A 16,422-nucleotide genomic window follows, 5' to 3' on the forward strand; every position below is an offset into this window, starting at 1 on the left:
GAAATAGCCTCAATTTTCTTATCTTTCAATATCCATTGGTCATTTCTCCACCTATAGAGAATGTAGGAATGTGTTAAAATAAAATGAATTTTAAGCCTAGGAGGGCTTTGGAAAAAATGAAAAATATTAACTATCAGTGTTTATGATAAATGACATATGTGTATATGCTAGGAGTGATACCAACTCCTTGCCCAGTCCCATATATTACTACAAAGTATCTTTTTGCTCTTAATTCTTTGATAATTATATTTTCCTTAAAGGAACAAGTTCACAGGCCTTTGAATAAACAGTGTGTCTAAGTGTACCTATTTTGCATATTTATTGGGTAAATGTTTCTCAGGAACTTGGAAAAAAATGCTTTCTCTCTCTTTGACAAGAACCTGTGAGAGCTTCGCTAGGCTGTCTGTAGTGGATCCTCAAATTGATTATATCACCTTTACTATCCATTTAATGATTTTCATTTTTAAGCTAGGCATGGTGGCAACAAACCTGTAGTTCCAGTATTTGGCAGGTAGAGGCAGGAGCTCAGAGCTAACCTGAGGTATACAGTGAATTTGAGACCAGCTTGGGCTACATGAGACTTTGCTTCAAAAGAAAAAAAACCCTAATTTTGTGTTATTTTTGCACTCAGTTTGAAAGTTCTGAGTTCTTTACACGTATTTCTGTATATATTTGGGATAATGATGTGAGTTTCACTGACCTAAGTAAATCAATATGTTGAAAGTAGAAGCAGTTTTAAAGTATTTCAGACCTGAGTAAAGCTATAAGGCAGCTTTACCCCCAAAGGCTCTTTAGAACCAGAGGGGTAATCTGTCAGACGCTGTGTAACCGTTTCTCAGTGCTAGTAGGCATCAAGAGTTTTGCCTGTGTCCAGCCTCTTGCATAGATAAGTATGCCTACTGTACGTCCTTCAGGGTTAGTTCTTCTTCCTTAAACAACCTGCCTTGCTGTCCCAACTACCATTTATCAGTCCAATTGGCCATGGATGGTTTTCTGTTCTCTGCCCTGTGTTTATCGGTCGTATCAACATGGTGACTCCCAAAGGATACAAAAACAGCTACTTAGAATTTTATGGGACAAATTTTTATCCACAGAACCACTAAAATGTACCACCTATAAAATGGGAAGAGGGGCATATGTATACTATTTCCATCTTCTTTTAAATGGAGGATACAGGTGAAGATTGGACTTCATGGCACTAAGAAATTGTGCTGTAGGATTTCTGAGTTCCACCCTTTTCAGTGCTGGAGCCAAGCATCACTGTGTTCTTCGGGGCCTTGCTGCCTAGCTGTGTATATGTGAATGGCATTGAATCACAAGTCTGGGAATGCTCTTATTTGCCAGAGATTGAGGCATAAAATGAATACATAGTGTAAAGGATTAATAGCACCCTAGCCTTGTGTAGACTTAGTGATATTTGGAGGCAATTAACTTTGTTATTTACAAAACAATGGGATAAATTTAAGTCCCTTACATGAAGATTTAGCTTGAAACCATGGTTTCAGTAGCATGAGGCTAATTCTGTGTATACATTATCTGTTGCACAAAATAAATAATAGTATTCTCTCTAGTCCCCAGATGCAGATCTCTTGGTTAGGCCAGCCGAAGTTAGAAGACTTGAATCGGAAGGACAGAACAGGAATGAACTACATGAAAGTGAGAGCTGGAGTAAGGCATGCTGTGTAAGTGTCAACTGAACATCACAAGGAACAGCTGCTGCATGGTGCTGACCGCTTAGACGTCTCTGCTTCTTAGTAGCTAAATAAAAGGAGTTCAGGATGTGCCCCTCAGCACAGGCGACTGCAGAGGACATGGGCTCTTGAAGCTTCCTGCATTCAAATCCTAGTGCTGGCACTCTCCAGGTTCATAGACACAGCCAAGCTTTAGACATTTTTCTCTTGGGTTCCTTATTTGTAAAATTCAGATATGATTGAACAAAATTTGGAAAGAACTGATACATAGCTAAATATTTCACTGTTTATATATTTTTTCTTATAAATTAATTCTACTTCTTATAAGTTGAAGTGAAAATTCTAGTGAACCAAAGAAATAATCCTTTTCTTGGGCATAATCTTAATTTTCTTTGAGTTCTCTATAACTTAAATAATCTATAGGTCATAATTAGAACGTGTACTATCTAAGAAAGACCTGGTACTCCCAAGCTGGGCAAGTCTCAACAACTTTCTAAATACCTTTATTACCAGTCGGGGTCTAATGGAGGAAGATGCTGAGCCCATCTTTGAAGATGTGATGATGTCATCACGGAGCCAGTTAGAAGACATGAATGAAGAATTTGAAGACACCATGGTTATTGATTTGGTAAGGGATTTACTAGTGTGTTTGTTAGTTTGTTTATATATAGTATATAAGGGGATTGGAATTTAAAATTATATTCTTGCTATAGAGAGGCCAAGTTGAGGACTGGTGACCATTATTGGACATCAAAATGAGCTTATTAGGTAGCCCAAACCTCTCTGATCCTGGCCCACAGCTCGCTAATCCTGTGGGAGAGAGAGAGCTGCTCACCCAGAAGTGCGGGCAATCCTGTGACTGCAGGGCAGGACAGACTGCCACTTCTGCCTACCTTTGCCCACATCCCTGGCCCAAGAGGAAACTTCATAGTGCCTCTGGAAATGGGAATATAGGAGCAGTCAGCTGCAGGAGCCCAGTAATCCAGATCTGCACCCAGATGTGAACTGAACTTGTCAAACAGCTCCCTGTACCCAAATCCTGTGGGGGGGGGGGAGCTAGACCCTCAGAGGGGCAGACACCCCCAAGAACCAAGAGGAGACTACTCTCTACTCACCTTCCTGACTCAAGAGGAAAATGCCTAGCACCATCTGTGGCCCCTGCACACAGGGACCTAGGAGCAGTAGGAGCAGGACCCTTCTGGTTGCTTCCCTCACAGAGAGCTGAAAGTCAGCTGCCAGCAATGAATACATACCTGAGAACAGAACACTCTGTTCCCATAACTGGCTGAAAGAAAACAAGAAAACAGGTCTTCAGGAGTGCTGGCACACAGGCCCACAAGAAGGTCAAGCCACCATTAGAAACAGCAAGAATGGCTAACACCAGAGACAACCTGATGGCAAGAGGCAAGCGCAGGAACCCAAGCAACAGAAACCAAGACTACTTGGCATCATCAGAGCCCGGGTCTCCTACCAAAGCAAACACTGGATATCCAAACACACAGGAAAAGCAAGATCTAGATTTAAAATCATATTTTATACTGATGATGGAAAACTTTAAGAAGGTCATAAATAACTCCCTTAAGGAATTATAGGACAACACAAGTAAACAAGTAGAAGCACTTAAAGAGGAAACACAAAAATCCCTTAAATAACTACTGGAAAAAAACAACCAACAGGAGAAAGAAATGAACAAAACCATCGAGGAGTTAAAAATGGAATAGAAACAATAAAGAAAGCACAAAAGGAGACAACCCTGGAGATAGAAAACCTAGGGAAGAGATCAGGAGTCATAGATACAAGCTTCACCAACAGAATACAAGAGATGGAAGAGAGAATCTCAGGAGCAGAAGAAAACATAGAAATCATTGACTCAACTGTCAAAGATAATGGAAAAAGCTCCTGGCCCAAAACATCCAGGAAATCCAGAATACAATGAGATCAAACCTAAGGATAATAGGTATAGAAGAGAGTGAAGACTCCCAGCTCAAAGGACCAGTAAATATCTTCAACAAAATCATAGAAAAAAGCTTCCCTAACCTAAAGAAAGAGATACCCATAAACAAACAAGAAGCCTACAGAACTCCAAATAGATTTGACCAGAAGAGAAATTCCTCCTGTCACATAATAGTCAAAACACCAAACGCACAAAACAAAGAAAGAATATTAAAAGCAGTAAGGGAAAAAGGTCAAGTGACATATAAAGGCAGACTTATCAGAAATGCACCAGACTTCTCACCAAACACTATGAAAGCCAGAAGATCCTGGACAGATATCATACCCTAAGAGAACACAAATGCCAGCCCAGGCTACTATATCCAGCAAAACTATCAATTAACATTGAAGGCGAAACCAAGATATTTCATGACAAAACCAAATTTACATAATATCTTTCTACAAATCCAGTCCTACAAAGGATAATAAATGGCAAAACCCAACACAAGGAGGTAAACTACACCCTAGAAAAAGCAAGAAAGTAATCTTGCAACAAAACCAAAAGAGAAGCACACAAACATAACCCCACCGTGAAATACGAAGATAACAGGAAGCAACAATCACTATTCCTTAATATCTCTCAACATCAATTGACTCAATTCCCCAATAAAAAGACACAGATTAACAGGCTGGATACATAAAGAGGACCCAGCATTTTGCTGCCTACACGAAACATAACACTACCTCAAAGACAAAGACAGACTACCTCAGAGTAAATGGCTGGAAAACCACTTTCCAATCAAATGGTCTGAAGAAGCAAGCTGGAGTAGCCATTCTAATATCAAATAAAATTGACTTTCAACCAAAAGTCATCAAAAAAGATAAGGAAACACACTTCATAGTCATCAAAGGAAAAATCCACCAAGATGAACTCTCAGTCCTAAATATCTGTGCTCCAAATACAAGGGCACCTACACACATAAGAGAAACCTTACTAAAGCTCAAAGCACATATTGCACCTCACACAGTAACAGTAGGAGATTTCAACACTCGACTCTCATCAATGGACAGATCATAGAAACAGAAATTAAACAGAGATATAGACAGACTAAGAGAAGTCATGAATCAATTGGACTTAACAGACATTTATAGAACATTCTATCCTAAAACAAAAGGATATACCTTCTCACCACCTCATGGTACCTTCTTCAAAATTGACCATATAAACAGGCACAAAACAGGCCTCAACAGATACGGAAAGATAGAAATAATACCATGCATCCTATCAGACCACCACAGACTAAAGCTGCTCTTCAATAACAATAAGGAAAGAACGCCCACATATACATGGAAGTTGAACAGTGCTCTACTCAGTGATAACTTATGGTCAAGGAAGAAATAAAAAAATTAAAGACTAATTAGAACTTAATGAAAATGAAGGTACAACATACCCAAACTTATGGGACACAATGAAAGCTGTGCTAAGAGGAAAACTCATAGCTCTGAGTGCCTGCAGAAAGAAACAGGAGAGAGCATATATCAGCAGCTTGACGGCACACCTAAAAGCTCTAGAACAAAAAGAAGCAGATATACCCAGGAGGAGTAGAAGGCAGGAAATAATCAAACTCAGAGCTGAAAGCAACCAAGTAGAAACAAAAAGGACCATACAAAGAATCAATAGAACCAAAAGCTGGTTCTTTGAGAAAATCAACAAGATAAATAAACCCTTAGCCATACTAACCAGAGGGCACAGAGAGTATATCCAAATTAACAAAATCAGAAATGAAAAGTGACACATAAGGGGTTGGGGATTTAGCTCAGCGGTAGAGCGCTTGCCTAGTAAACGCAAGGCCCTGGGTTCAGTCCCCAGCTCTGGAAAAAAAAAAAAAAAAAAAAAAAAAAGGAAAGTGACACATACCAGGATCAGAGGAAATTCAAACACTCATCAGATCCTACTACAAAAGCCTATGTTCAACAAAACTAAAAAAATCTGGGGGAAATGGACAATTTTCTAGACAAATACCAGGTATCAAAGTTAAATCAGGAACAGATAAACCATTTAAACAACCCCATAACTCCTAAAGAAATAGAAGCAGTCATTAAAAGTCTCCCAACCGAAAAGAGACCAGGACCAGATGTATTTAATGCAGAATTCTATCAGACCTTCATAGAAGACCTCATACCAATACTGTCCAAACTATTCCACAAAATTGAAACTGAATTCCTTCTATGAAGCCACAATTACTCTTATACCTAAACCACACAAAGACCCAACAAAGAAAGAGAACTTCAGACCAATTACCTTTATGAATATCGATGCAAAAATACTCAATAAAATTCTTGTAAACCGAATCCAAGAACACATCAAACCGATCATCCATCATGATCAAGTAGGCTTCATCCCAGGGATGCAGGGATGGTTTAATATATAGAAAACCATCAAGGTAATCCACTATATAAACAAACTCAAGGATAAGAACCATATGGTCATTTCATTAGATGTTGTGAAAGCATTTGACAAAATTCAATACCCTTCATGATAAAAGTCCTGGAAAGAATAGAAATTCAAGGCCCATATCTAAACATAGTAAAAGCCATATACAGCAAACCAGTAGTTAACATCAAACTAAATGGAGAGAAACTTGAAGCAATCCCACTAATATCAGGGACTAGACAGGGCTGCCCACTCTCTCTTTACTTATTCAATATAGTTCTCGAAGTCCTAGCCAGAGCAATCAGACAACAAAAGGACGTCAAAGGGATACAAATTGAAAGGAAGAAGTCAAAATATCACTAGTCACAGATGATATGATAGTATACTTAAGTCACCCCAAAAGTTCCACCAGAGGGGTTGGGGATTTAGCTCAGTGGTAGAGCGCTTGCAAGGCCCTGGGTTCGGTCCCCAGCTCCAAAAAAAAAGAAGAAAAAACAAAAAGTTCCACCAGAGAACTAATAAGCCTGATAAACAAATTCAGCAAAGTGGCTGGATAGAAAATTAACTCAAATCAGTAGCCTTCCTCTACACAAAAGAAAAACAGGCTGATAAAGAAATTAGGAAAATGATACCCTTCATGATAGTCCCAAATAATATAAAATATCTCGGTGTGACTTTAATCAAACAAGTGAAAGATCTGTATGACAAGAACTTCAAGTCTCTGAAGAAAGAAATTGAAGAAGATCTCAGAAGATGGAAAGATCTCCCATGCTCATGGATTGGCAGGATTAATATAGTAAAAATGGCCACTTTACCAAATTTGATCTACAGATTCAATGCAATCCCCATCAAAATACCAATCCAATTCTTCAGAGAGTTAGAACAATTTGCAAATTCATCTGGAATAACAAAAAACCCAGTTTAGCTAAAACTATCATCAAGAATAAAAGGACTTCTGGGGGAATCACCATCCCTGACCTCAAGCAGTATTACAGAGCATTAGTGATTTAAAACTGTATGGTATTGGTACAGAGACAGGCAGATAGACCAGTGGAATAGAATTGAAGACCCAGAAATGAACCCACACACCTATGGTCACTTGATTTTTGACAAATGAACCAAAACCATCCAATGGAAAACGGATAGCATTTTCAACAAATGGTGCTGGTTCAACTGGAGGTCAGCATGTAGAAGAATGTAAATCGATCCATTCTTTTTTTTTTTTTTTTTTGGTTCTTTTTTTTCGGAGCTGGGGACCGAACCCAGGGCCTTGCGCTTCCTAGGCAAGCGCTCTACCACTGAGCTAAATCCCCAACCCCAAATCAATCCATTCTTATTGCCCTGTACAAAGCTTAAGTCCAAGTGGATCAAGGACCTCCACATCAAACCAGACACACTCAAACTAATAGAAGAAAAAGTGGGGAAGAGTCTCGAACATGTGGGCACTAGAGAAAATTTCCTGAACAGAACACCAATGGCTTATGCACTAAGATCAAGAATCAATAAATGGGATCTCATAAAGCTACAACCTTCTGTAAGGCAAAGGACACTGTCATTAGGACAAAACAGCAACCAACAGATTGGGAAAAGATCTTTACCAATCCTACATCCGATACAGGGTTAATATTCAAAATATACAAAGAATTCATGAAGTTAGACTGCAGGGAGACAACCCTATTAAAAAATGGGGTTCAGAGCTAAACAAAGAATTCACAACTGAGGAATGCTGAATGGCTGAGAAACACCTAAAGAAGTGTTCAACATCTTTAGTCATAAGGGAAATACAAATCAAAACAACCTTGAGATTCCACCTCACACCAGCCAGAATGGCTAAGATCAAAAACTCAGACAACAGTAGATGCTGGTGAGGATGTAGAGAAAAAGGAACACTCCTCCATTGTTGGTGGGATTGCAACTGGTACAACCATTGTGGAAATCAGTCTGGAGGTTCCTCAGAAAATTGGACATTGCACTACCTGAGGACCCAGCTATACCTCTCCTGGGCATATACCCAAAAGATGCTCCAACATACAACAAACACACATGCTCCACTGTGTTCATAGCAGCCTTATTTATAATAGCCAGAAGCTGAAAAGAACCCAGACGCCATTCAACAGAAGAATGGATTAAAAAATTGTGATACATCTACACAATGGAGTACTACTCAGCTATCAAAAACAATGGCTTCATGAAATTCATAGGCAAATGGAATGAACTAGAAAATATCCAAGTGAGGTAACTCAATCACAGAAAAACACACTTGGTATGCACTCATTGGTTAGTGGATATTAGCCGAAAAGCTCAAATTACCCAAGATGCAATACACAGACCACAGGAAGCTCAAGAAGGATGACCAAAATGCAGATGCTCCCACTCCTTCTTAAAAGAGGAACAAAAATATCCATAGGAGGGGATAGGGAGACAAAATTCGGAGCAGAGACTGAAGGAACAGCCATTCAGAGCCTGCCCCCACATATGGCCCATACATATACAGCCACCAAAACTAGATAAGATGGATGAAGCAAAGAAGTTTATGCTGGCAGGAACCGGATATAGATTTCAAGAGAGAGAGAGAGACACAGACAGAACATGTCAAATACAGAGGCAAATGCCAGCAGCATACCACTGAATTGAGAACGGGACCCCCATTGGAGGAATTAGAGAAAGGTCTGAAGGAGCTGAAGGGGCTCAAGACCCCATATGTACAACAATGCCAACCAACCAGAGCTTCCAGGGACTAAGCCACTACCCAAATACTATACATGGACTGACCCTGGGCTCCAACCTCATAGGTAGCAATGAATAGCCTAGTAAGAGCACCAGTGGAAGAGGAAGCCCTTGGTCTTGCCAAGGCTGGACCCCCAGTGTAGGGGATTGTTGGTGGGGACAATAATGGGGAGTGGATGGGGAGGGGATCACCCATATTGAAGGGGAGGGGAGGCGCTAAGGGGCTGATGGACTGGAAACTGGGAAAGGGAGTAACATTTGAAATATAAGCAAGAAATTCCCAATTTAATAAAAATGGAAGAAGAAAAAAAAAAGAATGAGCTTATTAGGACTGTTTTTATTCTGCTTTTAAGCAATCATACTTTGAATTCTACCAAAAAGCAGCTGATTTTTTTGTTGTTGTTGTTGTTGTTTTGTTCAAAAATACTCACCCCTGATCTTTTGGCACAACTTGTGTTTTTGGCATCTTGTATTTTAAGTTGGACCCTGAAATATATACTGTGTTCCACCACATGACTGTCTGTCGGGGGCAGGAAGAGGAACTTGTATCTTCAGTTTACACAGGTTATCTTTGAGATAAGATGGATATAGGCTAGCTAAGGTACAAAGAAACTGTTTCATAGGTAGTAATGCACGGAGCTGCGGTTTTCACAGTTTCTTTGCACAGCTCAGCATGCTGGTGCATACCTGTAACACCCAGGAAGGAATGGGAGTTTGAGACAAGATGATTATAAGTTCAAGACTAGCCTGAACTACATACTGAGATCCTGTCTCAGAATATAAACTGCTGGTACTGTGGTACCAGCCGCACATGTATAGCATGCTCAAAACACCCAAATTTAATCTTTAATACCAAAAAGAAGTAAAAAGAATAACATTGTTATTAGTAATATTTAACACTAAAATGTAGTTATAGCTGAAATGGCATGAAGGGAAAACAGCTAATAGAGTCAGTAACACAAGACTAGTGCTCACTGGACTGTTTTCCCATTGCTGGCTTCAGCTGCCCTAGCAAATACCAGTCTTGATTGGCTTAAATTGGTAGAAAGCAAATGAAACAGAGTTGATTTTGAGTGCTCTTTGGCTTGGAGATGGCTGGCGTCTCCTAGTGTCTTTATAGCTGGCAAAGTGGGTCCTCGGGTAAAGGTGCTTGCTGCTGAGCTTGATCCCCAAGATTAACATGGGAGGAGGAGAGAAAGGGCTCCCCACTGTCTTTCATGGTCTTTCCTAAGGAGTTACCCCTTGTAAGGACACCAGTCATTTGAACCCATTTTATTGAAAAACTTCACTACTTTAAACCCTTTTAGAAGTCATATAGACTCCCATTCGAAGTGCTAGCTGTAAGCACTTGAACGGATAAATCAAAGATGGCAAAATGCATCATGGATTATTCTGCCTTATATGTTTAAAACCGTTCATAGAACTTTCCTGCCCTGCTTCTGCCCCAAAAGCATTCCATCTACCTACTTCAGAGAATTCACTGATATTCAACTTGTAATTCATCATTTTTGTAATAACTTGATATTTTCAAAGAGCAGGTATTTTCTGTATTATAAATCCAAATTACATTCTTTACATCAGTTTATTCATTGAAATTTTACGTCTTAGGGCTAGTAAAATAGCTAAGCAGTTAGGTACTCTCGCTTACCTTCCAGAGGACTTTGTTCCTACGGGGCTCCATTCCCTCTTCCACTTTCCTCAGGAGCAACCACCTGCAGACACAACATTCCAGAGCAGCGGTACATACCATTAATCCCAGCACTCCATGGGCAGAGGTAGGAAGGTCTCTTTTTTAATATGAAGCCAACTTGGTCTACAACAGCAAATTTCAGGCCAGCCAAAGCTACATAGTAAGACCCTGACACAAAAGAACAGAGCAAGAAGAGCATACCAATTGAAACTCTTTGTCTTTTGATAATTCAAATACTGCTGCGTTTTTAAAATCTATACTTTATATATAAGCCAGATTCTTATTGTCCTTTTAAATTTAACTCTTAAATGTTTCTACATGTTTACATACTGTCAAAAATGTTAACTATTAGTAGAGTTCATCTCACAGAACAATAATTAAATGATTCTCTTTTCAGCCCCCATCAAGAAATCGGCGAGAGCGAGCTGAGCTAAGGCCAGACTTCTTTGACTCTGCAGCTATCATAGAAGATGATTCAGTAAATATCAAATCATTACTGGTTTTTATTTATAGTTTCTTAGCCCTGGAGATATATTAAATAATTGTGCTTCTCATTTTTTCTAGGGATTTGGAATGCCTATGTTCTGAAGTCTGAAGAAAATTTACAAATCTGGAACTCTATTATTTAGAGCTAGAGGCCTATATACTGTGATAGCTTGTATGGGGGAGAAAACACTTTTGATGTGATCTTATTTGTTTTGTAATCAAATGATTAAAGGTTGGTCCCTTTTGCAGTGACAGAGCAGCATGTCAGTCACCCATGGAAATATTTGTGAATGTCACCTCGGAAAGACTGACCAAAAAAATCATTTGTACTCTAATGTTGGACTTATCTCAGTACAGATGTGTGTGTGTTTTTCTGAAAGGAGGAAGATATTTTAAATTTTTAAAACAACTGTCAAAATAAACACTGTTATACACCTGTTTTATGAAAATTCAGCATTGAGTAAAAAAAAAATATTTTTAACTTTATTTTCCTGTTGTACAATTTAAAAACCGTTTTAACATTTTGCCTTTTTATGTTTTAAAAGCTAACCATTTTTATTAAACTATGAGTAAGCAGCTCGTTCTAATCGCCGAAGAGTGTTTTTGGAGTTCGCTGGGTTTTCTTGACCTTGTAAAGCAGACGTTGAAGGAACAGAGCATGGACAAGCTAAAATAGAGTTCTAACATCGTGCATCTCTGCCAAAAACCACATGCCCTCTGTGGGTGGATATGAATCCCCAGATTTTATATACTCTTGAATAAAAAGGTTTATTTTTATTTATAAGTGGGCATAAAGTGCCCATGCAGCCATTTTTCCAACAGATGCTGTACACCGTTCATTTTCTATAGGATAGTGAGATTCAAATACAGTGCATTTTCTATTGGTCTTTGTTCTGTACATTTTTAGCAACTTCTACCAGCAAATAAAGTATTCTCAGTAAAACAAAATGGTTCTCAAGTTATCGGTCTCACTGTTGTTAACACTTGTTTCATACCCTGCCAAAAGTCACGTTACACAGACTTCCGTTTTCTTAGAATCATGAAATTTTTCTTTGTCATTCAGAAGTTAATTTTAAGGCGTGTAACGTAACTGTCTTCTTCCCATGCACTCAATACCCCCTCAACCCGCTAATTTTGTGAAATTGTTTACCAATCATAGATGTATGTGCTGCATAGAAGTCTGTGCTTAGAGGGTGGCAATTCTGAGCTTACCTTGAAATACAGCTACATTTCAGTGTTAAGTGTGCATATTAAGAGAAATTCTTTTGGAGAAAGAAATTGACTCTTCGGGACAGTCTTCAGTGGCTTAGAGTTACACTCCGCTTATGTTTATGACTTGCTATTGTTTAAGAGTCCACATAGCTTTTCCCTGATTTTAGTGTAGGCTTCCAAATTTCTAAGCCAGTCTGTCCACAACTGTTTCTGGGCTGGTTTTTAAAATAGCTGCGACAGAATCGAGAGGCTTTCCCTTTTTACCAAAAATGAACATTTTTTAAAAATATATGAACTCTATGATTATCTTTTGTGTGGAAAAATAAAACATGATTTTATTCATCCTTTTAGTAGACAAGATTTTTCTCAACATTTGTACAGTTCAGAGATTTAAAAAAACAAAAAACAAACCTTGGTCACCAAAAACGTTTTACCTACTAACTCAGCAAGTCCTAGGCTCTGGTTAAGACATCTGGGGCCCCGCTCTCTCCTAGCAATGTGGGCTTCACTGGAACTCAAGGGCAGGAATGAATGGACTATACACCTCAGCCCTGCCTCACTGTAGTTCTCGGCCAGGGACCCAGCTTTGAGGAGCCCTGGAATAAGCACAGATAATCCTTTGACTGTCAGTCTCCTGTGAACAACACATGCTGATTTAAGGGTTACAGACTACCATGTAACAACAAAGACGGCTTAATCTCTACTCCAGTGGGTTTCCAAGTTCAGTTTGAAGTCAATCAAATTTTTGTATTTTCAGTGTCTCCTTGATTGGTTTTGCTAGTAATTCTGTAAATTGTACATTTGCAATATGATGTTTTTTTTTCCTTTTGTACAATTTGAAACTGATGCTTCACCTTTCCTTTAATAAACTATTCAAAATCAGCCTTGTGGTGGTCATCCTATCACTGCTCCAGGGCAAGGATTATGACACTTTCCTTTCGGGTGCCCTTGAGGGTTTGTTCCTTCAGATAATTTGTTGAATGATAGTAGTTTTGGGACAGGGTCTCATTTTAGACCAGGCTAGACTCAAACTCACAGAGCCACCTCCTCTGCTTCCCAAGAGCTGGAAGTAAATGCATTTGCTGTCATGCCTGACTATGACGTTTTATGTTTAAAAAAATAATTAAGAATTGCTCACAAGTTTTCTGGAATTCCTCAGATTTCCCTATAATGATGAGGCCAGGACCTCTTAAAAGCCATTTTCGATTAGGCCTTTCAGAACAGCCTTTCTCCCACCTAAGGTCATATGTGGTTGCTCATAGCTGCAGCCTTTTGGCAATTTCTGAGATTCTACATCTCAGCAGAAGTGGAGTTTTGTTTTACTGTTGTTGTAATGCCCCACTCTGAAGCAAAGTCACAACCCTACTCTGTCTATGGCTTGACCATATCCTTTGGTCTCAGGTCTCAGGTCATTAAGCCCAATTGCCAAAGCAGAAAAGGTAAAGACATGGGAAATAGGTAAATTAACAGGGCAACCAAGAAGTGGATCTATATTTAAACATGTTTTTCTCTACATGTAATTATCTGATTTTTTTTTTAAGACACGGTTTCTGTCCTAGATCACTATGTAATTTTCACTTGGGACAGACAGGCTTGTAAATCCAAGCTGTTGACTGAATGCTTTGTTACTCTTTGAGATAAGAGTTTGTCATTGAGGGAGCAGTATATGTTGTATCAGACTCATCACTAAAGCTGGCTCAAAAACTGAAGATCCATGGAATGTAAGACAGCAGAGATGAAAAGCATAAAAAATACTCGATAAAACTATAGCAAAAAGTGTTTCTGGATTTAAAAAAGGATTCTGGAAATACAAGCAGTATTAACCCCAAGTGATCAGTATCGTAGAATATTTCCATGACCAAGTTAAAATGCCAAAACTACAGAACAAAGAAACCAGAAAGAGAAAAATGTATATTTACTTGTAAAGGCAAACCCATCACATTAGACCTCAACAGAAGTCCTAAAAATCAAGAAAGCTGGACTAATTAGTATTTCTCAAAACTTGAAAGTGGCTGCCAATCAAGATTTCTATATTCAGTCTCTGCCTGTTAAGATTAACAAAGAGGGGCTGGAGAGATGGCTCAGCAGTTAAGAGTACTGACTGGTCTTCTAAAGGTCCTGAGTTCAATTCTCAGCAACCACATGGTGGCTCACAACCATCTGTAATGAGATCTGATGCCCTCTTCTGGTGTCTGAAGAGTATACTCATATACATAAATTAAATTTTTTTTAAAAAAATTGAAGAAATAAGGACATTTCAAGATAAGCACAAACTAAAGCGATTCATGACCACCAAAGTCAACAATGCAGAAGAAACCTAAATCTTACACAGGAGGTGGGGAAACAGCAAGGAATAAATTTCAAAGGACTGATGGACAAAGAAATAATCGTGTCTAGAGAGTTGAAGACATGGTTCAGCAGTGAAGAATGATTGCTACTCTTGGCAAAGGACCAGATTTTGTTTTCTAGCACCCATGTTTGGTGGCCCACAACCAACTGTAATTCTGGATTTGGAAAATCTGCCACATTCTTCCAGCTTCTGTAAGCACTTTCACTTATGCACACAGGCACACCTTAAAATAACCTTCATGCAAACTCAAAACACCAGCAAAACCCTAATCTGAAGAAAGAAAGCAACAAACATTCCAACCATTGAAGAAAACAGCAACAAAATTAGAGAAATATACAAATCTCTCTTTGAATGGAAATTTTCTTAGCTCATCTTGGTTAATTATAGTCATTTGGGAAGAAACTCTGCTGAGGAAGTGACTCCGTAAGGTTTGTAAGTAAAGGTCTGTTCATCATTAGTGGATGATGTCAGAGGGTCCAGTTCATCGTGGATAGTACCATCTCTGAGCAGGTAGCTCTGAGTAATAGAAGAAAGCAGGCTGAGCAAGTCAAGAGTAATAAGTCAGCCCCATTCCTCCATGGCTTCCTACAGAGATAGACTTACAAACTATAAGGTAAAATAAACCTTTTCCTTCTCAAGCTTCTTTTGGTCATAGTGGTTTATCACACCTACTGAAACCCTAACCAAGACACTCAAAAAAGGCAGGCAGAATTTAAAAGTAAAATATACCAGCAGGTTCTCTACAAATTAGGCATGCCTTACCAGCAAAGAAACAGAGTGAAAGAATGGAAGTCAATGTCAAGCAAATGGAATTTGAAAACATGCTGGAGTAGTTACTTTTTTATCTGATAAAGTCTTCAAGCCAAAACTAGAAGAAATAAAGGTGTGCAAATTACAGTAAAATGTATTGATTGAATAACTGGAATATACATTCACTGAATATGTATGTACCCATTTTCATAGATACGGCTGAACAAAGGGATGGCTATTATAGTGGGTGACATTAGTACCTCAGGTTAATCAATAAGTATAATCTAAAAAAAGAAACCAGAGTTAAATTGCATCTTAAGGGACTTAGGATACCTACATAATACCTCACCCTAAAAAACACAGTGAATGCATCTTCTCAGCAGCCAATTTTAGGCCACGTCTTAGCAAATACCAAAAAAATTAAGATCATAATGGGATAAAATTAGCAACAGAGACTACAAATACATAGATATTAAACAATATGGTCAGTGTATCATTGAAAAAATGGTCAAGGAAATTTTAAAACTAGGAGAAAATGGAAGTGCAGCCTAACAACCATTTGGATAAAGGTATTTCTTTGGAAGGAAAAAAAAGGGGGAGAGGTGGGAGAGAGAAAGAGAGAGAGAGAGAATATGAATATGAATACTGTGTAATGGGCCTATGGAAGCCAGGCAATAATGGAGTCTGCTTTCACCAAGGAGGCCCTAGAGATCCAAATCAAATTGTCCAACTTAGCATAAAGCACCTTTGCCCAATTATATCCATCTTGCCCCAACAAAAACATTTCTAAGAAGAAAGTTTAGAGCTATGGCTGTTTACATTAAAAAATTAAAATCAGAATTCAAGCCAGACCTAGTAATTCATCCCAACTAGTAAGATCATGATGTTGGAGAATCACAAACAAATAATAATCCTGGGCAATTTGAAAATAACACTTCAAAGGAGTTGGGGATAGCCCAAGGAGGAGCATTTGCCTGGTAGACATGAAACATTTTTCAGTACTACAAAATAAAATATTCTGAAGAACCCAAGTAACTTAATGATGTGCTTTCATGGTCTTAGGGGAAGTAAAATCCCAAGTAAGGGAGAATAAAAATCGTGGCAGAAACAGTGGAGACGAAAGTGGAACAAGAATAAGTTTTCAGATGAA

General features: G+C 38.7%; 1 protein-coding gene across 8 annotated transcripts in view; it reads left to right on the forward strand.

Annotated features, from left to right (window-relative positions):
* The window catches only part of Stag1 (STAG1 cohesin complex component), a 385,686-nt gene extending 372,632 nt beyond the window's left edge, over nucleotides 1-13,054 (forward strand). For 7 of the 8 annotated variants that reach the window (XM_006243631.3, XM_008766528.4, XM_006243632.5 and 4 more), the window contains 4 exons: nucleotides 1,572-1,682; nucleotides 2,205-2,319; nucleotides 10,872-10,952; nucleotides 11,039-13,054. In XM_006243631.3, the coding sequence (XP_006243693.1) occupies nucleotides 1,572-1,682; nucleotides 2,205-2,319; nucleotides 10,872-10,952; nucleotides 11,039-11,062 (331 nt within the window). In that variant the 3' untranslated portion in view covers nucleotides 11,063-13,054. The remainder of the gene's footprint in view (nucleotides 1-1,571; nucleotides 1,683-2,204; nucleotides 2,320-10,871; nucleotides 10,953-11,038) is intronic. The other variant, NM_001108179.1, reaches the window with a different exon arrangement.
* The last annotated feature ends 3,368 nt before the right edge of the window (nucleotides 13,055-16,422 follow it).

The sequence above is a fragment of the Rattus norvegicus genome, chromosome 8 (assembly GCF_036323735.1).
Source record: "Rattus norvegicus strain BN/NHsdMcwi chromosome 8, GRCr8, whole genome shotgun sequence".
Classification (NCBI taxonomy): Eukaryota; Metazoa; Chordata; class Mammalia; order Rodentia; family Muridae; genus Rattus; species Rattus norvegicus.